Source organism: Recurvomyces mirabilis (assembly GCF_035927965.1).
Source record: "Recurvomyces mirabilis strain CCFEE 5264 chromosome Unknown scaffold_11, whole genome shotgun sequence".
In the NCBI taxonomy this organism is placed as follows: domain Eukaryota; kingdom Fungi; phylum Ascomycota; class Dothideomycetes; order Mycosphaerellales; family Teratosphaeriaceae; genus Recurvomyces; species Recurvomyces mirabilis.
In genome coordinates, this window is record NW_027041945.1 from 268,012 (window position 1) to 292,901 (window position 24,890).

General features: G+C 53.5%; 11 protein-coding genes across 11 annotated transcripts; 7 read left to right on the forward strand and 4 right to left on the reverse strand.

Annotated features, from left to right (window-relative positions):
* Positions 1–1,051: 1,051 nt before the first annotated feature.
* Positions 1,052–1,999, forward strand: LTS14_004806 (uncharacterized protein; the record flags this gene model as incomplete). The annotated part of the gene is made up of 1 exon (XM_064837506.1): positions 1,052–1,999. The coding sequence occupies one exon, from the start codon at positions 1,052–1,054 to the stop codon at positions 1,997–1,999; it is 948 nt and encodes a 315-aa protein (XP_064694829.1).
* Positions 2,000–3,419: 1,420 nt separating this feature from the next.
* On the forward strand, positions 3,420–4,640 carry LTS14_004807 (uncharacterized protein; the record flags this gene model as incomplete). Its single annotated transcript, XM_064837507.1, has 2 exons — positions 3,420–3,885; positions 3,928–4,640. The coding sequence occupies 2 exons, from the start codon at positions 3,420–3,422 to the stop codon at positions 4,638–4,640; spliced, it is 1,179 nt and encodes a 392-aa protein (XP_064694830.1).
* Positions 4,641–4,999: 359 nt separating this feature from the next.
* On the reverse strand, positions 5,000–6,902 carry LTS14_004808 (uncharacterized protein; the record flags this gene model as incomplete). Its single annotated transcript, XM_064837508.1, has 2 exons — positions 5,000–6,765; positions 6,815–6,902. The coding sequence occupies 2 exons, from the start codon at positions 6,900–6,902 to the stop codon at positions 5,000–5,002; spliced, it is 1,854 nt and encodes a 617-aa protein (XP_064694831.1).
* Positions 6,903–7,533: 631 nt separating this feature from the next.
* On the reverse strand, positions 7,534–8,937 carry ARG4 (argininosuccinate lyase; the record flags this gene model as incomplete). The annotated part of the gene is made up of 1 exon (XM_064837509.1): positions 7,534–8,937. The coding sequence occupies one exon, from the start codon at positions 8,935–8,937 to the stop codon at positions 7,534–7,536; it is 1,404 nt and encodes a 467-aa protein (XP_064694832.1).
* A 251-nt stretch (positions 8,938–9,188) lies between these two features.
* Positions 9,189–9,773, forward strand: LTS14_004810 (uncharacterized protein; the record flags this gene model as incomplete). Its single annotated transcript, XM_064837510.1, has 1 exon — positions 9,189–9,773. One exon carries the CDS (start codon positions 9,189–9,191, stop codon positions 9,771–9,773), a length of 585 nt encoding a protein of 194 aa, XP_064694833.1.
* Positions 9,774–10,559: 786 nt separating this feature from the next.
* Positions 10,560–11,341, reverse strand: LTS14_004811 (uncharacterized protein; the record flags this gene model as incomplete). The annotated part of the gene is made up of 2 exons (XM_064837511.1): positions 10,560–10,841; positions 10,892–11,341. 2 exons carry the CDS (start codon positions 11,339–11,341, stop codon positions 10,560–10,562), a joined length of 732 nt encoding a protein of 243 aa, XP_064694834.1.
* Positions 11,342–11,648: 307 nt separating this feature from the next.
* LTS14_004812 (uncharacterized protein) lies at positions 11,649–12,482 on the forward strand (the record flags this gene model as incomplete). Its single annotated transcript, XM_064837512.1, has 2 exons — positions 11,649–11,794; positions 11,819–12,482. 2 exons carry the CDS (start codon positions 11,649–11,651, stop codon positions 12,480–12,482), a joined length of 810 nt encoding a protein of 269 aa, XP_064694835.1.
* A 1,958-nt stretch (positions 12,483–14,440) lies between these two features.
* RHO1_2 (GTP-binding protein Rho1) lies at positions 14,441–15,327 on the forward strand (the record flags this gene model as incomplete). Its single annotated transcript, XM_064837513.1, has 5 exons — positions 14,441–14,508; positions 14,565–14,592; positions 14,716–14,913; positions 14,981–15,115; positions 15,178–15,327. 5 exons carry the CDS (start codon positions 14,441–14,443, stop codon positions 15,325–15,327), a joined length of 579 nt encoding a protein of 192 aa, XP_064694836.1.
* A 1,609-nt stretch (positions 15,328–16,936) lies between these two features.
* SIW14 (tyrosine-protein phosphatase siw14) lies at positions 16,937–18,124 on the forward strand (the record flags this gene model as incomplete). The annotated part of the gene is made up of 3 exons (XM_064837514.1): positions 16,937–17,060; positions 17,112–17,316; positions 17,368–18,124. The coding sequence occupies 3 exons, from the start codon at positions 16,937–16,939 to the stop codon at positions 18,122–18,124; spliced, it is 1,086 nt and encodes a 361-aa protein (XP_064694837.1).
* Positions 18,125–19,226: 1,102 nt separating this feature from the next.
* Positions 19,227–20,390, reverse strand: YVH1 (tyrosine protein phosphatase yvh1; the record flags this gene model as incomplete). The annotated part of the gene is made up of 3 exons (XM_064837515.1): positions 19,227–19,578; positions 19,635–19,967; positions 20,161–20,390. 3 exons carry the CDS (start codon positions 20,388–20,390, stop codon positions 19,227–19,229), a joined length of 915 nt encoding a protein of 304 aa, XP_064694838.1.
* Positions 20,391–22,132: 1,742 nt separating this feature from the next.
* On the forward strand, positions 22,133–24,380 carry LTS14_004816 (uncharacterized protein; the record flags this gene model as incomplete). The annotated part of the gene is made up of 3 exons (XM_064837516.1): positions 22,133–22,575; positions 22,660–23,676; positions 23,858–24,380. 3 exons carry the CDS (start codon positions 22,133–22,135, stop codon positions 24,378–24,380), a joined length of 1,983 nt encoding a protein of 660 aa, XP_064694839.1.
* Between the last annotated feature and the right edge of the window lie 510 nt (positions 24,381–24,890).

The following is a 24,890-nucleotide window of genomic DNA, read 5'->3' on the forward strand; positions in this document are numbered from 1 at the left end:
TCTCGAACCCAACTGAGTTTCTGTTCTAAAACCCTGCGTACATTGCTTTGTGTCAGTCCGCGGCATACTGTACCAAGATTCCGCGACGGCGAGACCCAGCTCCTCGGTCACGACGTTCGGTTTGCTCGCGCGACTGGTCGACTATGTATGCGCCCTTCGCCGACTTGCATGCATGAATGACGAGTGCTGAAAATCGCGGAAGGTGTCGTTGACTTCTTTCTGTCCCAGCCGTGAGGCCACGACGGTACGCTAGGATGTGGGACCTGGATGTCGCAAGCCAATCAAACTTCATGGCGATACGTCTGAACGGCGTCTAGCCAGGTTGAGCCCTGCGAAACTGCGGCTCAACTCGTGGTCTGGGGACGACTTTCTAACGCGGATGTTCGTCCGATCTCGTCGCATTCGTGTGGTCGGCATTCATGTTTGTCGCGATGGTAATGGCATTGTGTCAAAGCCATGTCCGCGGTCGTCTACAGAGTTCACTTGACATGCCGCGCGGCACAACGTTTCTTGGGTGCTACTGCAGGTCCACAGATTCTAGCTTCTCAGGTACTTGCATGCGAGACAGACGATTGGCGGCCTGCCGGGTAGCCTGCGACACGGGAAGGGCGCAGGGGTTAGCAGACGTGGTCGACCACGCCGTCCGGTTGGCAGTTAGCACTCTCGCTCCACCCGCAAGGCCCCGTTGTCAATTGGGAAAACGCTTTGTTGCGCCCATAGCTCTCACTCGCCTGTCTGGCAGATGAAAAGCACATGCCCACGCGGGAGTACAAAGAGGATCGACCTGGCATCCGTTTCCATTTTCTTTCTCCTTCTCACAAACGTCAGACTTGAGGTCCATTTCGTCCACCGACATTCTCTATTCAATCCCGTCATTCACTCTCTTTGAGATCCGCATCTCCATCACATTCTTTTTCCACAAAGGATCAATTGCTCTGAACTGAGTCGCCAGCCGATTCGTTCTTACCACTCCCTTTTACCACCAGATTCAATCACCGGACGAATACACACTCCTTCCCGACCTCCAAGTCACTTTCAGGCCACAAAGAAAATGTACTCCAAGAACATCTTCGCCGCTGGCGCGCTCCTCAGCGTTGTCGCTGCTGTGCCATTGGCCGCCAACAAGCGCGACCTCGTTTGGGTCACCGAGACCGACGAGGCTGTTGTCACTGTTCCAGTAACTACCACTATCTGGGTCAACCCAGGCGAGACTGCTCCTACGGCCGTCTCCACCGTTCAGGCTGATGCCCATACGGTCTCCCATTACGGTCACCACACCCACTCTACGTCTTCCAGCGCTCCAGCTCCTTCTGCTCCGGCTCCTTCTGGCCCAGCTTCCAGCGCAGCGCCCAGCTCGAGCAGCTCCGCCTATGTTGCACCGTCGTCCAGCTCGGTATACGTTGCACCCTCTTCCAGCTCGGTCTATGTCGCGCCATCCTCCAGTAGCTCGGTCTATGTCGCTCCCACGACCTCCACATCCGTCTACGTTGCGCCTACCACTTCCACTTACGTCGCGCCGACCACGAGCTCTACCTCGCAATATGTTGCTCCATCTTCCAGCGCTTCGCCAACCACAGCTCAGGCCTCAAGCAGCGTCGCAGCCGCCGCCCCAGCTGCTGCATCCTGCACGAACGCCAACACTGGAAACACCTTGAGCGGCCAAGCCGCAGTCGGAACCTCCTACAGCGGTGACCTGACCTACTACCAGACCGGCATGGGTGCCTGCGGCTGCACTTCCGGCCAATCTGATAACATTGTCGCTGTGTCCGAGTCCCTCTTCGACCAATTCACCATTGCGGGCAATCCCAACCTGAACCCTCTCTGCGGCAAGCAAGTCAGCATTACCGGCGCCAACGGCCAGGCCTACACGGCCACTATCGTCGACCGCTGCACGGGCTGCAAGGTCCAGGACTTGGACTTGAGCCAGGGCTTCTTCAACACTGTCACCAACAATGGTGATGGTCGTGTGCACAACATGAACTGGAGCTTCCTTAACTAAGCGTGTGTAGCTTGCCTATGCCCACCACTACTGTACAGTTGACAGACAATCAGTCTTCTGCTGAGCAGAGCTTCTTGGTCAAATTATGAGAATCATGACGGGATAAACAAAAATTCTACGGGCCGAATCCCACGGACGATATGGCATGCACAGGTGGCGATGCAAATGATAGATTGAATGAAGTTCGTTTCGCGCGTTGCATGTCTTGATGGCACTGAGGCGTGAGAGTTTCATGTTATTACATGACCTTCTTGGTAGATATTTGGAAGAACACATACAGCAGCAGCACTCTTCGTCTTGTTTACATTTTGATTGTCTTGTACTCGTGTGAGACAATGTTGGGAAGCTGATGAGGAGCGACGACGTTTCTTCTTACGACGTTTCTTCTTACGACGTTGTACCGTTACAGCACACCACCACAGTGAACCGACGTCTTGCCAACCCATCGGACTACATGGGGTGGGTCGATTGCTGCGCCCCGAAACTCGTGTTAGGCTCGTGGAAATCTGGTAAGCAAGCAAAGTCTCCTTGGAAAGATGAGAAATTACAATGTATCTACGGTTCTTGAGCAAAATCGCGTTCTTCCGATGACAGCCTGCCTCGCATGAATTCAGGATCATTGCTAGACATCCCATTGCGGAATCGTGAAATTATGAAAGATTACCAAAGATGAGGAGACGATGAGATGAATACTGCTTTGGGTTTAGACGAGTTCGTTTTCGGGGTGGGCTTGCAGCTGGTCCGAGGTGGAGAGGCGCTCCTTTTAGATGAGCAGACGATAGGGCCAGCCTTGCGTGAGACACGAGCTCAGCAAGTGCTCGAGGCTGGCCGGCCATTCTTTGTCGACGTGTCGCGGAGCTGAAAAGCGAAGCTCTCCGTCTTCCATCTCATCGTTGACAGCAATCTTGTGCAGCGTCACTGTTATTGATCCAGTTGGCGAGATTACTATACCCATTATTATACGGACAAGGGTATAGGGAGGGCCAAGCGAAGTTTCACGGAGAGCAGGCAGAGAGGCAGTCCAAGCGCGATTACTGGAGAGCGAAGGCGCCGGTGACACGAGAGCGAAACACGCAAACCTCGTCCGACACCACACGCTCTCTACTACTGCATACCATTCGACATCTTTTCCTGCTTTATCATTGAACACACAAACAGCACAGTGTACGGGCAGACGCTGGACCCGACATACACACTTCGATGGTCGATCGCGGCCAATAAATAGCCTCTGGCCACTCACAGTTCTCCCGGCAGTGAAGGCAGCAAAGCACCCTGAGACGTCGAACTGCGACAGTAGCATTTCGCCAGCGCGGCCATGTCCAATTCTACGGGTGCGTTCTGACTACCATCTCTATAACACTCTTTCTTTCCATCATCATCTCTGTTCCATCAACTTGCGCACACCCGCTCTGCCGCCAAGATGAGCAGCAACTCAGCGTCAGCAACTAACGCCGCCTCCTCTTCAGCTTCCGCCTCTCAGCAATCGAGCTCAGCCGCCGCGTCTTCATCTCTCGCATCCGCAATATCTTCTTCCGTCGCATCGCAAGTTTCTTCCGCCGTACAACAAGGCTCGACCACGACCGTGGAACCCAGCAGCACCAATATAATCACTTCCATCGTTTCAGCCTCCGCCGCGGACCCAACTACACAAGTCATCACTTCCGTCGTAACACAATCGGCTGTCAGCAATGGCGTTACAAACACGAACCCCGTGACTGTGGTCGTGACGTCAGTCAACACCAACCGGGCATCCACCACTTACATACCCGTAGCCGGCTCGTCAACAGCAGCCAGCGCGTCTGCCACATCATCTTCGCCAGCACAGCTGTCGAACAACGGTAGTAATGGCAGCAACAGTGGCAACTCGGGTGGACTATCAACTGCCGGTAAGACGGCAATAGCTGTCGTGATACCTGTGGCTTTTGTAGCTCTGCTGGTAGCGCTCGGTATTTGGTTCTGGCGGAAGCGCAAGCAGAGCAAGGACAACCAAGAGCAACGCCGCAAGGAGATCGACGAATATGGCTACAACCCAAACAACGATCCCACATTACCGGCAGTAGCAGGCTCAGAGGCTGGAGGACCACAAATGGCCGAGGATCACAGCGGGTACAGAGGTTGGGGCGCAGCCGCAGCCTCGACCAACAGGAAGACCTCCACCACGCTGAGCGGTGGCCATACCCAAGGCCAGCTATCAGACAACGGCAACTCGTACAACGCACACTCCCCAGGCTCACCAGGAGCAGCATACTCCGATGGCCACAGCGGCGACCCTCTAGTGCACCAGCGCGACACAATGAACAGCGACGAACTAGGCGCTCTCGGCGCCGCACCCCTTGCAGTAGTAAACCCCGGTATCCGAAGAGGCCCTAGTAATGCCTCATCCGCATACTCGGCCGGTGCGCGCTCCGAAGGCTCCGACGAACCAGTTCCGCCACTACCGGTCGGACAAGCATACGAAAACAACCCGAACGCCAATTACGGCTATGGACAGCATGGACCGTATGGAGATGGTAGCTATGGTGGTGGGCAGGATAGTGCTGGGATGCCTATTGTACGCGACGTGTCTGCTAGGCGCAACACGCGGATACAGCAGGGCGGCACTTATCAGCAGGGAAATAGCGGAATCGCTCAGAACTTCTAGACCCGGCACGGTGCTTCTGGGTCGTTGATCTGATGGGAGATGGAGTGGGACATTGCATATGAAACTGGTGATGGTGGCGCATGGCGGCGGCGTTTCGTGCTCTCTACGTTGCTTTTTTCCCACGCGATATCCACATCCGTACGGCCTGCAACATGGGTCTGGACACTGAACAGGCGTCAACGGGCAAATCTGCCCCATCTTTCTCTTTGTCATTGTTTGGTGTAGCATTTGTGTGCTATTGCTCTACTGTATGCTAATCAATGTTATGAACATACTTCTATCATCAATTCTTCCACCTGTCAAGCAAGGCTCGATTCATGGCTTTCGATGACCTTCCAATGCAGGTCAAGTACCTGCAGCTACACTCCTTTTTGACGTCTCCTGAACTCCTCGGCAATCTCACCATATTGCAAGAACTCCACCTTGTCACCCAGACTAACCAGCCACTGCAGGAACCGCTGGATCATACCAATCACATGCGCCATCCCACTCGTATCAGGATGCAGCACGAGCGCAAAAACCTTCATCTCCTGTTCACCTTCTTCCGCCTCCTCCGCCATCTCGCTCAACAGCCATTCCACCCGATCCTTCCACATCCTCTCCACCACCCTGACGTCCACGTACCCTTGCGAGTTCTCGGTGTGAGGGTAGAATTGCAAGGGTGTGGCATCTTCTGCGTACCAATTCAGTGGGATCTCGACGAGCTGGGATTTGGGCAGGGAGTCGAAGTGAGGGGATGGATGCATCCAGGATTCTGCTTTTTGGTTCTGCGAGAAGTCGATGGGAGTGATGGGGGCGGGGTTGAGGGGCATGAAGTAGGGTTTGCTGTCGTAATGAGTGCAGCTGCTGTCCCACACGAAGTCGTGGTGTTGGAGCAGTGCTATGGTGCGCTCCGAGATTTGATAGAGGGGTGCTCTATAGCCTCTTGGTTTCTTTCCCGTCAGTTCTTGGATCAGCTGGATGCTTTTCTCTAGCACGTCTTTCTCTTGCTCGGCAGTCATCTGGGCGGAGCCTTCGTGCGCGTAGCCGTGGAGTGCTAATTCTGCTCCGGAAGCTGCGATTTCAAGGGCTTGTGAGGGGAAGGTCTCGAGGCTGTGGCCGGGTATACACCAGGTTGTTTTTGAGGCTAGGTGGAGTTTGGAGAGGACTTTGAGGAGACGGGGGACTCCTACGAGGCCGGAGAAGTAGCCCGCGCTGTAGTCGGCTGTGTTGTTGTCGGGGTGTGCGCCTGTGCCTAGCCAGGTTGAAAGGGCGTCGAAGTCGACCGAGAGGGCTATCTTGAGCTTATCCCTTGGTTTTTGCAAGGAGGAGACGCGTGGTGGTAGGGTACTAGACATAGCAGAGGTGGCTCCAACTTCTCCTGGCTTCGATAGGACAACAGCAGACTTCGACGCACCAGTACCCAATACCTCCTCCTCGCGCCACACGATCCTCCCCTCCATCCCACCATCTACACTCAAGCACTGCCCAGACATATGTCCACTAGCCCTATGACTAGCCAAGAACACCACCGCCTTCGCAACATCCACCGGCTGCGCAATCTTTTTCAACGCCACCGTCCCCTGACTCTCCAAATACAGCTCCCTCGGATCATCAAGCCGATCACCAATGAGCTCCGTATCGACCCATCCAGGCGCCACAGCATTAATTCTCGCCCTCGAGTTCAACTTGACGATTTCGTTCTTGACGGTCGGAACGAGTCCGTACTGGAGACCAGCTTTGCCAGAAGCATACTCCACATGTCCCGCCTGCCCAAACTTCCCACATTCACTGCCCATTACCACTATCGCTAGATTTTCCATCTCGCGACCTTCATGGCAGTCCTGGAAGTCCTTGGCTGCGCGGAGGAAGTGCTTGATCGTCAGGAAGGTCCCACGGCTGTTGACTCGATAGACGTTCTCCCAGACCTCGGTGTCCATTTCCCAGATGGTAGGGTGAGATTGTTCATTAGTGATCCCTGCATTGGCGACGAGGATATTAATCTGTCCATTGTGGAGGATTGCTTGGCCTATACTTGTCGAGATGGAGACTTCATCGGAAATGTCACCTGTGACTGGGTATACGAGATTGTGGTCTTCTGGTTGAGGCGGCTTGAGGTCGTGGGCTGTTACCCTGCAGCCGGCAGCTGGTTGGGATTAGCAATATCGCCTGCGAGATATCCATATTCACTTTACCTAGTAGTTCCTGAACTATCGCTGACCCTATCCCGCCTCTTGCGCCTGTCACGAAAGCATGATAGCCTTCAAGGCCAAGATAGGACATTCTCGAGGACGGCTAAACAAAGACAGAGACTATACCTTAATCCTTGTGTTTTATGAGAAGCACGATCACAATATGTTGTTCTCAAGCTACCAGCAGAATTGTTGTTCCTGCATGAAAGTACACCGTCTCGTGGAAGGTGGGGTGTTGTTTTCGAGCTGATACAAGCAGGCGCGAGTAGTCAAACCGGCGAGAGCTGATTTACGTAACAGTATGGACACAGAATATATGATAATGATCAACAAAGTTAGGAGAGGGACTGTAACATTCTGATGCTGATAGTCGAGATTGAGGTCGTTCTGCCGACGCTGCGATACGCATAGTATGCCTAAAAGCATGCAATAGCTGCTTGTACCACATTATGCTTCTCGAAGCCGCTTATGCCACTCGAGTGCTCTGCAAGACTGGTCATTGACACAGCACTGTTGTGCAAGTCATCCATCTGGCTTGACCATTCGCAGGTCTTCGTCCCAACAAGACAGTAGGGACCCGATGCTTCGTCGAACCTTTCGAGGGTGAGGGAGCAGCAGAATTCCTTCTCTGACCACAACAGCAAGCTCAGCCCAGCTCAAGGCATGGCCAATACGGCAGAACAGATAGCATAGTGCGGATCGATTCAGCTTGCTGTAGCTCTTCAGACACCACCCTCCAAGGCCTTCTTGACAGCCTCGATCTGCTCTAGCACAGCCTTCTTGCTTGTCCCGCCCTTCGCACTCCTCATCTCAACACTCTTGCTATAGTCAAAGACCTCTATGATGTTCTTTTCAAATCTCCTATCCACACCCTGCAGCTCTTCGAAGCTCAATTGATCCATCGGCTTCTTCTTCTGCTCAGCCAGCGCCACGACTTGACCAGAGATGTGATGTGTTTCCCGGAACGGTACGCCCTTCCGGACGAGGTAGTCTGCGAGGTCTGTGGCCAGCATGTCAGGTGTGAGAGAGGCCAGCATCGCATCTGTGTCGATTGTGAGGGTGGAAAGGACTCCTGTGGCGATTTGTAGACTATCGCCAACAGTCTTGACATGATCTAGCATTGGCTCGACGGACTCCTGGAGATCTTTGTTGTATGTGCTCGGTATGCCTTTCACACTCATCATGAGACCAGCCATTTGACCGAACACCCTTCCGCTCTTGCCTCGCAGGAGTTCCAGCGAGTCCGGGTTCTTCTTCTGCGGCATTAGACTTGAGCCAGTACTGTACGCGTCCGCAAGCTGTACGAAGTGAAACTCGCCACTCGAGTAGATGATCAGATCTTCGGCCCATCGAGACATGTGCATCATTAGCATTGAACCCCATTGCATCGTCTCGACCACGAAGTCACGGTCTGCCACGCCGGCCAAGGAGTTCATGATCAGTCCGTCGAAGCCCAGTTCCTCTGCCATGGCTTCACGGTCGATGTCGAACGGGTTGCCGGCCAATGCACCACATCCAAGCGGACACTTATTCACCCGAACCTTGAGCTCTCGCAACCGTTGCAGATCTGAAGCGAAGAAAGACCCATACATGAGCATCCAGTGGCTCCACCGAATAGGCTGTGCACGCTGCAGATGTGTATACCCCGGCATAAGCGCCTCGATCTCCTTCTCGGCTCGCGCAGCGATGACTTTCAGGAAGTCAACGAGATAGCCTTCCAACCTGTCGAGCTGCTCCTTCAGCCATAACCGCATATCCGTCGCAACCTGATCATTGCGACTCCGTCCCGTATGCAACTTTCCAGAGATCTCCTTGCCGATAATCTCGCCAAGCCTCCTCTCGTTTGCAGTATGGATGTCTTCGTCAACACCAGATTTGATCTCGAAAGTATTGCTCTCCCATTCCTTGTAGACCGCTTTCAGTCCTCGCTCGATCTCGCTGAATTCGTGTTGCGTCAGGATACCAGTCTTGATGTTGGCGCGGGCATAGGCAATACTGCCTCGAATATCCTGGCTGTAGAAGATGCGGTCGAAGTAGATGGATTCATTGTATTGAGTCATGATCGGGTCGAGGGAGCCTGTGAAGCGACCGCCCCATAGCTTGGTACTGCTCTCTTTTGGAGCCATTTTAGTTCGTGTGGACGTGTTCACAGCGCAGCGCAAAAGACATATGTTGCTGGAGAGAGATGACTCTAATGGCAAGAGCTCCATTCACTTTTGCTGATAAGCTTTCTTATCGCGGTCCGTCTCGGCCCCGGCCTCTCGTGCCTGCCCTGATCGGCATGACACCATTGTGTATCCATTCATCGCTCATGTAACAATTCACCATTGGGCATCCTCGAGGCTCGGGGCTGGAGAGAGAGAGCATTTTCGCCAACATGGCGTCGCCGACGAATCTCTATCACCGCCGGCTTGTAGCGGAGAAAAGTGCCAAAGCCTGCTGGATATGCTATAAACCTTCAAGCACTGTGTTAATCACTCCTAACCAAGATGACTGGTTTCATATATGTGCTGGCCACCTGATAGACTCGAAGTTCGCGATCGCTAAAGATGCGGATGACATCGCAGAACGTAAGCGTAAAGAAGAAATAGACAAGGAGATTCAGGTGGTGAAGGCCGAGTTCGAGGAGAAGATGCGCAAGAAGATGGCTAGACGGAAGCAGAAGGAGTATGAAAAAGACAAAGATGGAAAGAAGAAGGATGAGGCGGATACTAATGCGAAGACGGAAGATGAGAAGGAGGAGAAGGAGAAAGAGGAGAAGCTGAAGGAGTTGGAAGGCAAGAAGGATCCTGCTGCGATGGAGAAGACTATGATTGACGGGCCAAGGGTGTTTGAGCTACAGAAGCAATTCTGGCAAATGCGTATGCAGAAGAAGAGGGATACTGAGGCTGCGAGAAGGATGAAAGAGAGGCTGAAGCAACCTGGTGCCTTCCCGAGTGTGCCGCAGGGTGGACTAGGATGAGCATCACAGACGAAACGAATAACGTCTATGTACTTTGGCGATTGTGCTGTGCGGAAGTACTTGCCCGACCTGAGATTTCCTTCTCCAGCACTCTGCCATAGAAAGCATTGAGCACCCTCAATAGGATCAGAGGATATTAAGACCACACATACGAGACATGCGACCAGGCTAGATGCTGACATTGATCTATGCTTATTGCATACCGAAGCGCTGCAAGCACATGATGGCCAGCCGTATGTTAAGGAGACGAGCAGCACGCTTTGAAGAACGCGACAGACGTTTACGGTCAAGCATATCTGCTTGCTGCTTTCCTAGAATCCTCGTGTCAAGGAATGCTAGTCGTACAATGAACGAAAGCGACGGTGGGCTGTAGTCTGTGGTGAAGAATGGTGTGACCATTGGTAGCACAGATTCATGGTTATAGACTACGTCCAGAGGCTGCTATTGATGCACACGAGAGCATTGCTAGCCACAAGGCGCTTCAATACCCTACCACAACCCAGAAAATTCGCCCACGATCTCGTCATCTGCGCATCTGGACCACATAGACACACGTCCTTACATTGGCCAATCACCCTAAGCTTGAGCTCAATGGTCTGATTTACTTTGCGAGGATATGGAGCCTTCAATACGGGAGGTTTTGTTGACGCAACAATTCTGGAGTATGGCCCTATAGTATCATTTTGGCAAGTCGAAAATGACATTCGTACTGCAACCATCACTGTGCAGATCGAGGCCAGTCTGCTCATGATCGGAGGCTTGGCCTGCAGTGAGGTACCTCTGCACTCATGCCTGCAGATTCCCCACGATCATCCCCAAGCCCTTCTGGACACCAAGTGTACCATTCAGCGTCACGGCCCACCCCTTGAAATACATTGTCTGGTACTGGCCTCCCCGATTACCGAGATTGTAGCACTTCGGCCTCCCAGCACGCCCGACGCCCTCGAACCAGAAGCGCTCCCCTCGCTCATCGTCCACATAGCTGCAATAGAGATGATTCATACGGTGCGACACCTCTTGCAACAGGAGAAACAGGTCAAGCCAAGTATCCGATGGCAGAGAGATGCCCTGGACCTCAAGTTTCGTGAGACCGGGACTGAGACACACGAGGAGATTACGAAGCTCCGTGACCTCGATACACGTGCCTTGTAGATCGAGGCTACTAATTTCGAGCCGTGTAGGTTGAGAAGCCGTAGAGTTGTCAGCCCGGGCAGACGAGAAAAGATCTCTGCAACACCAGGACCTGTTCCGTCTTCGCCAGCGTTCTTGAAGATGGAGTCATTGAGAGACCAGCATCTCCTTGCCCCTTGAGTGAACCAGCGAAGCTCGACGAATTTGATCGCTTTCGCCAACGGCTCGCTGCGATCAATGACACCCATGAGTGCTTGGATCGTCGCCTTACTTTGCCTCGACCAAGGTGAACTGTATCCATACCGAGCGAAGGGCACGAAAGGCTCGTTCTCTGCCCACTTGCAGGTGAGGCGGAAGCTGCGAAGATCTGTCATCGTAAGATGTCTCATCACGTCTGGAATGATGGCCGTCGGTAGATTCTGGATAGTCGTTGTCATGGCGGCGGCGGTCATGTGGTTGATAGGTGGAAGTCGTATGGCTCACCAACCAGGAGAGGATCATCTCAAGAAGGAGTGAGCACAGCAGACGCGGAAAAGTGAGTGTTGGCCACTGGAATCTCGACGAAATACCTGCAGCTTCAACTGTTCTAGCAGGCACCATAGGCCCGCTTCTCGGTACGCTAGCATGTGCTCGACGAATTGAAGGACCTGCTTCACTCGCAAACAACAGTAAAGTCACATCTCATTTGACTCAACGAACCTTGGCCGAGTTTCACCGCAGCGGTGACAGCACATTGCCGGCACCATGGCCTCATCTCGACGTGCTGCCATCTACAAGCCAAAGCCGGAGGAGCTGTCTGCTATCATGAGTTTCACTCTCATTGCCGACGCTTGCAGCTTCGGACTTGTTAATCGCTGGGTAGAGCACAGATCTTCCGACCATTCCGCCCGGTGCAGCTTTCACAACGTCAGCAGGTTCATCTGGCCCGGCACTCTTCCTGCCCGTCAAAGCATATCTTCAAGAGGACCTGACTTGAAGGCATACATTCGCACGCTTCACCTGAAGTTCGTCCCTCATCTCACAACCACTACTATGGAGATGAATCAAGCAGTGGCGGCTGAGGCGACAGATGTGAAGCTGATGTCACTCATTGTCAGTTTGCCAGAGTTGCGGAGACTTCGCCTGAGTGGCATCGAGAATGCAGCCTGGAGAGGTCTGAATTGGCCTGCAAACACGTCACAAGAGAGGCAAAGCCGTGCCGACATCATGACCGCCATTGTAGACGACTGTACCGACTGTGCGGGGCGCTGCAGTAAACTACAGCGTCTTGAGCTACACAAACTGCACGTCACCTCCGCGCAGCTTGCAACGCTGTTAACGTGGTTCGCGATGCCAAGAATAACGACCCTACTTCTCTCCGACATCACTGTTCCAGAGAAGCATGTGGAGGTCATTCTGAGCCGCCTACCACTATTTGACAATCTGGAGGATCTGACACTTGTGCGACTCAATTGCTGGCCCCTGACTGCATTGAAGCGGGTCATACGCTTTATTGCGTACGGCAAGAGATACTATAAGACCTTCAGAGCTGTGGATGGAAGGGGCGTCGAGCAGGTCGGGCGGGATAGTGCCAAATGAGGGGTCACAGAGTTGTGAAGCTTGGGCTGGAGAGGGTTTCTCAATGAACAGTAGGAGATGCTGGAGGTCGACAGGATGGAAAGGCGATCTGGCCGACACGGGTGGAGAGCAGTAGTACTTTGGTCGGTCTGCTTGGCGCTCTTGCACAATATGAACGCTTTAGTTCTATGGGTTAGAGCGAATGCTTCGATCCCATATAGCGCAGTCCAGATGTTGCTATATAACTAATTCCCTGCTGCGTGATCAGACTAGACAGAGATTAGCTACACTGACATGCATGACGAGAGGTTGTAGCAATTTGGGAGCTAAAGCCCATGTAGCGATCATATCTGCGATTCCTGTATCTCGTTCCTCCCGTCCATAGCTCAAGTGGCTTGCAATTGAAGGCATTTATATGTGTTCCAAACATCCATACCCACTTCCTCATGGCACAGGGCGTGGAGCACAAAAGACGAATCCTGTAGAAGTGGATAAGATCTGGGTTGCTTAGATGGCACGATAGATGCTGAATGAAGGGAACACTACCACCTCTACTCGCGATCTTCCTGGGCTCGCTCAAAAACTCAGAGACATTTGTAGGCTTCGCTCGATTGCTGCTTATGGCGACTACGAACATTGTTCAATGCCGGTAGATACACGATTGCGTGTTGGTACACTTGCTCACTAGCGAGAAGGACCTGGTCATCATGCGGCGATCGGTATTGTCTGTGCGGTCGTCCTATTAGATCAGGAGCTTTTGTACTGTGTCTTAACAGAAAATATGATGCCAAGAGTAGAAGCGATGGAGCAGGCATCCACACTTCCCCATCCAAAGTGGGTGCTTCGGACTCGATGAAGACGTTGTCGACGTATGCATCTGGACGACGTAAGACATCTTTGAACGTCATGATGCTGTAGAAGATGAGATGGATCCTTTTCGAGGCTGGAACAGACCCGGTCATTGTTGTTAGTGACCTTTCGGTGCTGAAAATACTGCCGGCATGGACATTTTACAAACATGACCATCGGGTCTAATCTGTGGAGGGCGCAGGTAGGGTAACAAGCAAAGGATCTGCCACTGCTTGGGAGTTCACAAGGCTTTTGTATTCAGGTTCGCCATCTGTGGGATGTTTGCGACCAGGGTGGCAATGAACCGGATACTTTGTCATGCGACGCGGTGAAGTCGAGTCGGCCTTTTTGACATCGCACTGCAGCTCTTTGGAAGATTATGATTGTACGGGGTTGACAGTCCCCCTCGATGTATGGTAGATGCTGATATTGACAAGGTGTCAGCTTGGCTGTCATCGTCCCATTACTTCCAACGTTTGGGAAGAACGTTGAACAGGGGGGATCAGGGTCCATCGATGGAAGCTCCATAGAAGTGTTCGCGTCGCCCTCGGGTGGCAAAACTGTTCTAAGTGATGGCGCCATCACAAGAAGATTGCGCACGATGGGAGAGATCTCGTATGCGATGATGTCGGATGTTGTGTTGCCTACAGAGTGAAACGGAATATAGATCCTTGCAGGCTGCCAACCTGATCACCTGGCGAACACCTTGCTCTAGCGTGCTTTCGGCCAAGGCTCATGCTGAACGGTCGCTTCCGTGTGATGGCCGGAGAGAGCATGTGCGCACGAGTTTGACACTTCCAACGTCCATTCCCTGAATCTCATCAGGCCTCAGCGATTGCCTGCTTCATCGATTATATCCTCACCCTATTGAAAGCTCCCTTCAGGCCACCCATACAAGCGCGATAGCAAAGACTGTGAGGCGAAGCAAACAGACCATCACCACACAGCCCTTTACCGTAAGTAGACTAGCGGCGTGCGTCCCTCAGCAACTCGCTCCTGAACAGTGACAACAACTGCTTCCGCAGGCCTCAAACCATCTTCCCACCCACCACACCTGCTGCTCTCCAGACGCCACTACCCACGCATTCGCCATACAACACTTCTTGGTCCCTCATTAACACATCGCGCAGATGGCGGAGATCCGTCGCAAGTTGGTGATTGTCGGTGACGGTGCTTGCGGAAAGACCTGCTTGCTCATGTATGGCCTTACTCTTATCCCTCATACACCCTCAAGCATGGCTGACCAGTGAACAGCGTCTTCTCCAAGGGTACATTCCCAGAGGTTCGTTTCTACCACTATCTTCCTACCTACCGACCGCGTCATCACATGCGATAAGCCAACAAACACCCTAAAAGAGCACGGCAATACCTCAGAATCACCCGATACTAACGGCTCCCTCCACAGGTCTACGTCCCCACCGTCTTTGAGAACTATGTCGCCGATGTCGAGGTGGACGGCAAGCACGTAGAGCTGGCGCTATGGGATACGGCTGGCCAGGAAGATTACGACCGCCTCCGACCCCTCTCCTACCCAGATTCGCACGTCATCCTCATCTGCTTCGCCGTAGATTCACCGGACTCGCTTGACAACGTGCAAGAGAAGGTATGGAAATGCTCACGTGCCTGGTATAATACACGAACGAAATGCTAATCGGTCGCGCGTATTACAGTGGATTTCCGAGGTCCTGCATTTCTGCCAAGGCCTTCCCATCATCCTCGTCGGCTGCAAGAAGGATCTGAGGTTCGACCAGAAGACGATTGAGGAGCTGCATAAGACTTCGCAGAAGCCGGTCACCCCAGAGCAGGTACGTAGATGTTCTGCCAAGGAAGAATCCGAAGAGGTGTTACTGATACTGACCAAATACAGGCCGAAGACGTCCGCAAGAAGATTGGTGCTATAAAATACCTCGAATGCTCCGCCAAGACGAACGAGGGCGTCCGTGAGGTCTTCGAGCACGCCACACGCGCCGCGCTATTGACGAGGAAGGAGAAGAAGAAGAAGTGCGTGGTCTTGTAAATTAAACCCAAGCATCGACCAAACCAACTACGACCTCCACATCATAATCGAGCAGGCACGCATACTCTTCTGGCGAATACCCGACTTTCACAAACACATCTCAGACTCGAAGCAGGCAGGCAGGCAGGCGGACATGCCAAGGGTGGCAGCAGCGCAGATTGAGCACTTGTTTGAGGTGTTGGCAAGCGAGTGCTATCAGTCATGGCGAGTGGAGGATGAGAGCACCGGCTGTCCCCATTCTCTGGCCCCCTGGCATGCTCTTGGAGCCCAACCGCTTGCGTTCATTGCAATACTCGGCGTTCAGTTGGCAGTCTCCGATGCTTTTATCTTCTTGCGTGCGGATCATGAGGAAGGGTTAGCAGGCACATGAATGTACTACTTCATTGATCGTAATCGTCTCGACCCCTGATCAAGCTCGTTTGACTTCTGCTTCCGAAGCTTGTGGGCATGTTACAAGTTTGCTGTCTGTTGAGAGCACAAGCAAATGGCAAAGAGCGAGAAAGCGGACAAGGCAGTCTCCCTTTCAGTACTGTTCGGTCAGGCAGCACTGAGTCTGTCATCAACACAAACAAGACCCAAGCATATCCCTCCCACGTTTGCCATCCAGCATGGTCAGCTCTCGGATATAAGCCCACATCGCCACACTACTCGTGACACCTGCAGTAGCAGGTGTCAGCCTTACACAATGCTGACCATAAGCCAACATACATTGCCAATGTATAATGAACGGCCCCAAACGCATCAGCAGGCACCACACTCCCGACCACAAGAACACATTTGACGGACGCGGGCTGACCGGAAAGCCAGTCTGTCACGTGCGAAATTCCTGCACAAAGCGATGTCATGCCGCGGCCCGCACAAGAACCGTTGATCTCCGAGGCGGGACCCTTCCTTTCTGTGGACGAGCGAGTAAGACTTGAGTGTGTCTGACCTTTCTTGCCCTCGTGGAAAGGGCCCTGTGCAGTTTGCGGCGCTGGGGCACGCGATGCGAAAGTTTGTATAACACTACTACTCTACTACACCCAAGCGGCGCAGAGGGCTATGTCATTTGCTTTGGTCTGGCAAGGTCTTCTTCGCCCAATTTGCTTGAATTCTGTTGTACATATCTACACATACCCAGGCACACGACACGGTACTCAAGCTGAATGATTGAGGCTGTTGTCCTCGTACGCACTGGAAAGGTACATACTTTCTTGTCTTCGCCAAGTGGTTATTGCAGTATGGATATACGACTCTGTATGGGCTCTACACCGGCTGGCTATGCTTGTCTGGTGTAGCCTTGGAAACCGACTGCGACAGAGATCTAGTGAGTGGTTACGACGTGTGAGGACGACAGCGGCACCAGATATACTGACTGGAGCGTAGATACGAAGCATCGTCTACCACTATTCCCATACAGCTGCATTCACATCAGCTCGAGCGCCCGCGACTCCAGAGTTATTGGAGATACGGTGTCACGCGACCACTTTCGCTTGTCTGTACTAGGGAACAAACCACTACAGAGAACATATAGAAACACAGCACGATCCAGAGGACCGAGGAAGACAGCACTCTTCATATTCGGGCTAAAGAAATGACGTCTCAAAGTGGATCGGCGGTAGATGTGACGATGGAGGACAGGCCAGCGACAGAAGTAGTGCAGGAGAACCAAGAAGCAACGGCTTTGATCGCAAGGGAGTGTCAGGCTGTGGATGAGAAGCAGGACACGAATGTCCTAGAGGCAATGGAAGGAGGTATGGCTGGCGGTCCTCGTCTGTGCCAGTGGCAATTCTGACAGAGTGTAGTGGAGCAAGGGTCCCGCCCGCCTTCACCACCGAGTTCAGGTGCCGCCACACCGACGTTGAGGAGACTGCCATGTCCAGACAGACTGTGGCCAAGATACCCACCCGCTAATTACGGTGCGGCAACCAGAGGAACTTTGTTCCGCAGTGCCTACCCTGCGGATCGTAACATCGAGTTCCTGGAGTGTCTGGATATCAAGAGCGTACTGTAGGTCAACCATGCTCTGCAAAAGTCTGGCTTGTGCTGATTTGTACCCAGCTGCCTCGTTGACACAGAGCCATCAGTGCTCTACTCTCGCTGGATCGAGGACAACAACATCAAGCGCCACCGGGTGGACATTGCTCCCAATAAAGAGGGCAAGCCTGGAACTTCAGGGGAGTCCTTGTGCGAGGCGCTGCTCATCGTACTCGATGCGGAGAACTATCCTCTGCATATCCATTGCAACCAGGGCAAACATAGAACCGGCTGCTTGATTGCGTGCTTGCGAAAGATCCAGCGACGGCCAATGTGCGACATTCTGCTTGAGTACTACACTTATGCATACCCGAAAGCTAGACCAGGAGATGTCGAGCTAATCAAGGCCTTTGATCCTGAGGCGGTTTTCGACTATGCGAAAACGCATGGATATCTGGAAAAGCAGTCGTTCATGAAACGGATGGACTCGATGATTGTAAATGTGGATGGCCTGGCTGAGGCATTATCGAGCAATGCCGCTTTGGACTCCGGGATGTCAATAGCCTCGACCTGGTCTGCATACAGCACCAGCAGCTCAGAGCATGGCCTGCAAATGTCTGGGAGTGGCAAGATAGAATTGCTAGAGAACGGCAGGCCGTCGTTAAGCAGAACCAGCTCGCAAGACTCCATTGCTACACTGTCGGGTGTAAGTGGGCAGTCTGAAGACCACGATACTGGCGACTCAGACATCCACAGTCCGTCTTCGAGTGTCGTGGAGCTGGCGTACGAGGACATGACACCGCCACCCGATGCAGAATGCAAGGCGTTGGGAAGTCAATAACACGCTTCTGCAACATCGCTACCAAAATGGCGGGATTGATATGAGGGCTGAGGGACATGACTCGGGGGACCAAAGCTATACGCGTGTAGCAAAGGCAACGGTCATCTCTACGGCACAGACCAGGGCCACCTCCATCGGCAAGCTCCGGCGCAGGACAGGTTGGTTGGGCAGCCCTCACTATGGAGCAATTGGAGGGATCGAGGAGGGAAATCAATTCGTCTGAATTAGCGTTGGCGCTGGTGGTTTTGCTTTTGCTTTTGCTTTGTCATCTGGAAGCGATGGAAGGATGCGCGCTTCCTACGACGCTACAGCACCATGGATAGTGCCTTTGAATGACCATCCTATCATCATGGTCCGATAGTTTAGGCGTGAGCGTTTCCGAGCGGATATTCGGATCGCTTGAAGATGTCGCTTCTGGTTTGTATGCAGCACCAAATCTCTAGCTCTTGGGAGCTCATACTACTAGACGTGCGTCCCAATGCTACACTCATCCGTCGCGATTCGTGGACTGCGCTACCATTGACGTTACGGTTGCAGGGAAAGCTGTTGATCAGCCCGACTTTCCATCGCTCCGTGGCAGAAGTTAGGCCCATTCTCCCATAGACCCTGGCAATATGTTCCTACTCTAAAGTGTATCATTGAACCACGTGCGCATGCTCAAAGCAGATAACGTGAGGAAGGGATGCAGTCATGCACGGGAGAGTATCGTGAACCCAGCATCAGAGTTCCAGGTCCATCCGTCGTTAGACGAGGGTTTACCGGCTTGGCAACTCGGTGTCGATTCAACGCTCATCCTCTGCTTCTGCGGCGCGGAAGAGTCATTCTTTGAGTCGGCTGCCTGTCAACCAACCGGTCCTCGATCGTGCACTTGTGAGCGGCAGGCACGATAGCCGTCCCTGCCTGACAAGCTCCCTCCTTCACAACAAATTCACGCACACAGCATGTCCGAAAGAGACCATCTTGCGAGACTCGGGTACGAGGGTATCGGGAAGTGGGACGATCTACGACCAGCCAGGAGGCCATGACCGAGGCAAGATGAGGAGGTACAGGACGGAAGAGGGCAGGATAGACCAGCTGGTGGGTTGCAGGGTTGATACACTCATCACAAATTCTCGTGGCCAGAGCCTGTCTTCCGCCCTACCGCCTGTGGTGGCTGCCGTATACCCAGACCCGCAGCAGTCTGTGGCCGGGACTTGACTTCGTCGATTTTGCCCTTGGCCAGGCTGATACCAGGCACAACCCAGTCCCCACAGCTGCACTGCATACCTTGCCACGCATACTTCCCGACGTTCGTCTTGCACTTGGCGCATTCAAGGCGACCGTCCAGCTTGCCTTGCTCTAGCTCCGCTCTCATCCAAGACAGCGGATCGAGAAAGTAGTGCGCGCAAGATACTGGTGCAACACCTTCGCGCGTCTTATGGTCGGTAAGGTATTGAGATGTGGCAAGGGTCCGTCTATTCGTAGTCAGCAAGAAAGACGACTATAGCTGCTACTAAGATAGCACACGTACCTGCACTTCCTACATCTCAGCTCAAAGTCCGCAGCCCCTTCATGAGCATGTTCATCCTCGAAACGAATCTTCTCCGCCTCGGGCGCTTGTCCACATGCACGACTGAGCTCGATTTCTCGCTGATAGAGCCATCGCTGATACGCAGGACTGTCCTCGACACTTTCCGGCGTTGCTATTCGATGGTATAGCTCAAGCTGCTGCCAGAAGCCATCATTGGGCTCGCATAGCGGTCGAGTCTCGCGGATTTGTGCTAATGCTTGGTCGGGTGTTATGCAATATCTCTGCATCAGGAAGGCACACACCGCGGTCGCCGAGCGGGACTTGCCCATTGCGCTGATCAGTCAGCATGTTGTCTCTGTCTTTGTTGATCTTTCATGATAGCATGCAACATAGGAAGGGGGTGGCAAGGACTTGACGGAGAGAGCTCCGGGAAATGGTTGTTGAGTGACGATCACCTTGATCGACTTCGGCAGCACCGTGATATAGTTACGCGACGTTGTGTATTGCTATCGCACGATATGCTTACCAGTGCACAAGAACGCCGCCACCACCATCGAGTCCTTGCTGTATGAATTTGTTTGTGGCCGGGAAGTGCTCAAGCAGATTCTCGTCGTCGACATCATCAACCTCAACCACGTAATGCTCAAAGCCCTCGAATAGTGCTTGATCCAGTGGTAGTCCCAGGACAGACAAGACATGTGTAACGCCAGACTCACGGAGTGCCTCTTTACGGCGTAAGGTGAACAGCCTGGCCATCGGTTAGAGCCTAGAACCTGCATCCGATATGCAAAATTTTGGGGGCCGTCGGACAAACCCGCCAATGTACAACTCAAGCTCTCCAGATACCTTGTCGAGAAGTGACATCCTTCGCCAACGAGACGACTCAGCAGGATAGAGTATGCAAGGGTCTTGGTGGTGATTGCGTTGGCACTGCGAATCCTGCGCACTGACAGAAATGATAATCTCTCCAAAGCTCGAGGCGATGCGTGAGTCGTTACGGGACTTGCCGGAGGACTCGACCGGCTAAAGATCGCTGCTTTGCAACAGCCTCGTGTGCAGGCTAGCCTACCAGACCTTTTGGGTGACTAGCCATCTGCAATTGATGCCAAGCACCTCAAGAAGCTTCTGTACGATACGTCGTCGAGCCAGCACTACGATCGAGGGGCCAGAATTTTGATTATGCTCGGACAGCAGAGGCACAGACCATCTCAGTTCGAGTACTCCCTTTGCCGCTCGATTGCATTGCCCAATCACGGTATGCATAGAACACCATACCCAGGGGGGAAGGAGAGAAGACGCAGACTACTGCATAGAACGTGGATGATCTGCGAGTACAGTGGTGGTCCACAGTCCGTTGCAACAGTACTCCATTTTTCCCGCGCAAGGCTAGGTGTGGCACTGATGCCGTGGTAAGGCTGATTCGGTCTCTGTCTCGAGAAGAATTGCAAAGGCTCGATCTAGCGTAGGAGCTGCAGCAGTAAAAAAGGGCCAGACATCGGCGTGCTGCGTTAGCTAAGTTGTCACGCTGTCTGTCTGTGCCGCGTATTTCGTACTGGGTGACCCAACTCCGACTATGCAACGCAGCAGTAAGGCGTAGGGCCGACACTGTGTTCAAGACATGAGCAAGCTAGCGGGTAGACTTAGCCGTATCCTGCAGCCCTAGATCGTTGCATGCTCAGTAACGAAAACCTACACTGGCCCTCTCGTCGCCCGCTAGCAGCCATGTATTGTATGAGATACGAATACCGGCCTCGCGGGCAAGCTAGTGACAAGACGCCCCTGGTCAGCTGCATCGGGGTGGGTCTCCTTACAGCCCTGCAAGCAGTCGCAGTAGTGGACCATAGTGCTTTCACGCCGATCTGGTGCTGTATCGGCTGCTGCAAGCCGTGACATGGCCGCTGGAACGCTCGCTGCAAGCCATATACGTATCCGACACGCACTCCTTTGATTGGGATATGGAGCACATGCTTTCCCTGTCAGCTCGTGAGCTGTTGTCTTCAGACCACGAACCACCTGTCCTTCACCTCCGTATTGTTTATCCACCCGCACGCGGCGCACCCGCTCCCGGCGAACGTCGCAACGCGAGGCAAGACAAGGGTCCACACAGCACAGCCTCAAGCATCCGTTCTCCACACTCCTAGGAGGCCTTCGCCGATCTGTCGTCTGGTGCGTCTGGTGAGGTGGGATCGCACCAGACTGGCATTTCATTTGCAGGAGGCTCGGAAGTACTGTAGCGCTGACGGAGGCGAGTAACTGGTCTCAGCAGGCCTCTCGCCAGCCTGACCTCACATGTGTCTGACTAGTCTGGTCACCCGCTCAGCTTACTCGGTCCTGCTGCTCAGCGCGAGCCATTGCTGGTGGGCTGGCTGCTGAGCATAAGCGCTGTATACGGGAATATTGACGGCTCGCCACTCTTGACGCTTGTGGCGGCTACGTTTGGAAGGACAGGACAACAGAGCTCGTGCTGCTAGCTCGTGATATTGTCGTTTTGGGAGAGTATGTCATCGTCCACGCCATCAATTCGGATCTCCCAGCACCTGCGCTACCCCAGCCCTACCAATTACTCACCTTCATTCGCTGCCGCCTCACCTATGGCAATTCCGAAGGCCCAGGAACCGGTGCCACCGCCATTGCCACCGCCAAGTCACATACCCGAGATCTCGTATGGTCACGATCCTGGTTGGAAATGGGGCAATGATCCAAGCGCTTCGGATTTTGGCCGAGCTGCGAGTGTCAAGCCTGGCTCCAGTCTGTTAGGAGGCAGCTTCCAAGCTTTGAGACAGGAGAAGGAGCACGAGTTTTATTCACGAAATGTGGGTACTATTGCACGGAGAGGGAGCTCTATAACGACCGTCACGGCTGGCGAAGAAGACGGAGGAGACGATCACATGGCACTAAGTGACGAGGATGTCAACGGCTCCCGGCGACAGTCGAGCTATAGGTAAGGACACGGACACAGCGAACAATCAATCCGTAGAGGTCGGCGTCTTTGCATCACCATGTCACTGACGATATTGGGTTATAGGCTACAGAGCGAACGACAGCTCGAGCAAAGAACCCTTGAGGCGTCGTCAAACACATACGACAAACAATTGCTCAGTCGTATTGGAGGTCCGAACACACCAAAGCGATTGTCGGTTTCGCATAGTCCTGGCTTTCCCGAAACTAGCCAGAACTCCTTGCAAGATGGGGAAAGGCGACACAGCCGGCTGAAGCCACTGACCATGCCGGAACGACGACATGCACCCTCAAACTCCATAGACTCGCCAGCCAGCTCTCGGTGGCCTACTTCGGGTGCTGCCTCACCTGGCTATACCGGTTTTTGGGCTGAGCAAAGTAGTGGAGATACCAGTCGAGGCCCTTCCACACGTCACGGCAGTGTTGTCTTTGAGAACGCAGTATCCCACAGGAACAGCTACGACCAATCGGTATTCATCAACGAAGACTTGATGGATGACGGGCAGATGAGCAATCTCAATTTGCACGACAGGAGTCCATCCGGCTCCGACGATCACACATCACGGGTTGGTACCAAACGTCGCCGAGCTTCATCACCACGTCGAGAAGACAGTCGCGAGGAGCTCGCTTCTGTGAGCAGTGCTTCTGGCCAGAGCGAGGTCTCATATCGACGCTCGATACCACCGCAGCATGGCTCGCCGGTCTCTCGATTCCACCCGACCCATTCTTCCGCATCTTCTGCATCTTCATTCGGACCGCGCCACGGCTCGCTTGGCTCGTCACTGGGTGTCTCGAGTATACCCAGCAGCGCCACGAGCTACGGCTCAGGTCGACTTTCTCCAGGTGCAGTTTCGCCAGCAGCTCATGATCCCGTGCTTCGGCTCGGCACGCCTTACGATAGCACTAGGATATTACCTGCTGCACACCACAGGACCTTGTCCGAGACCACCCAAGCTGCCCGCAAACCTTCGACCGACAGTATGACCCACTCACGACACGGCAGCTTGTCTCACTTGCAGGGCGCTCACATTTGCGAGTGCTGTCCCAAGAAACCCAAGAAATTCGATACTGTGGAAGAATTGAGGTAAGTTGCCCCGCTTCACCGCTCTGCCCCTCGCGTGCCGTCGCAATATCACTACGCCGTACAGCGAAAGCGATTATGGTACTATGCACCATGTTGCATGCTGTCATCACTGCCGTGGCACACGTGCACATCTTATACTATGCTGTTGCCGCATCTATCCACAAGGCTGACGTGTCACTAGGTCGCATGAGAACGAGAAGCAGTACACCTGTGCTTACTGTCCTAACCGCTTCAAAAACAAGAACGAAGCTGAGCGCCACCAGAACTCGCTACATCTACGGAAGCACTCGTGGTCATGCGCGGCCTTGTCCGGCCCGGAAGCCGCTTTCCACCAGACCAGTGTCACTAGCTCCGATGTGTGTGGCTACTGCGGTGATGAGTTCTCCAATCCACCGCAATGGGACATTCGCGCCGAGCATCTCAACTCCGCTCACAAGTTCGGTGAATGCAATCAAGCGAAGAAGTTCTTTCGAGCCGATCACTTTCGCCAGCATCTGAAACATAGCCATGCTGGCACTAGCGGGAAATGGACGAATCTACTGGAGACTGCTTGCATGAAAGACGAGCCCCCTCCTGAAAGGCGTGTCAGTCCTGCCACTGCTGGCAGTCGTGTACCTCAGGCTCCTCCCGGGCTTATGGTGACGACCATGGGCCTGAGCGGAGGTCCTCGCGACACCCTCACAGAGACTCCTCACGACAGCTAACGACGGAGGGTCTGTCCACCTCCGTCGTTGTGTTACGATGACATTGTCAGACGGCTGGCTACAACAATACCCAAAGCCCGCATCGGTCGAAGCGGGGGTCAGACGGACGTGCTACGATGTCATGAATTTGTACCGCATCTTCTTACCCACCCAAAAGCATTGCTCTCAGCGCTTCATGCTGCATCATTGGCGCATAGCATATGCATACATAGCGAGCGCTATGGTTGTATAAGGTAGTCAGACTGACGATCAAAGCACATTGTCTGCATGAACCATGCTTGTATCTCACGATCATCTCTGGTGGCGGACTCCTCTCCGCAACAAGTTAATATTACTTCATGCGGCTGCTTTCATCTGCATTTTCCTGCCACAGGCCCCGTAGGCTTCCTCCATCGAACCATGCTGTCTCCCATTGCAGTAAGTCCTGGCGTTCGCTATCCCCTGCATATCAGATCGTACCACGCAAGCGCTAGCCTGTGCGGATGGGCGACCGCTGACTACCATCATCAC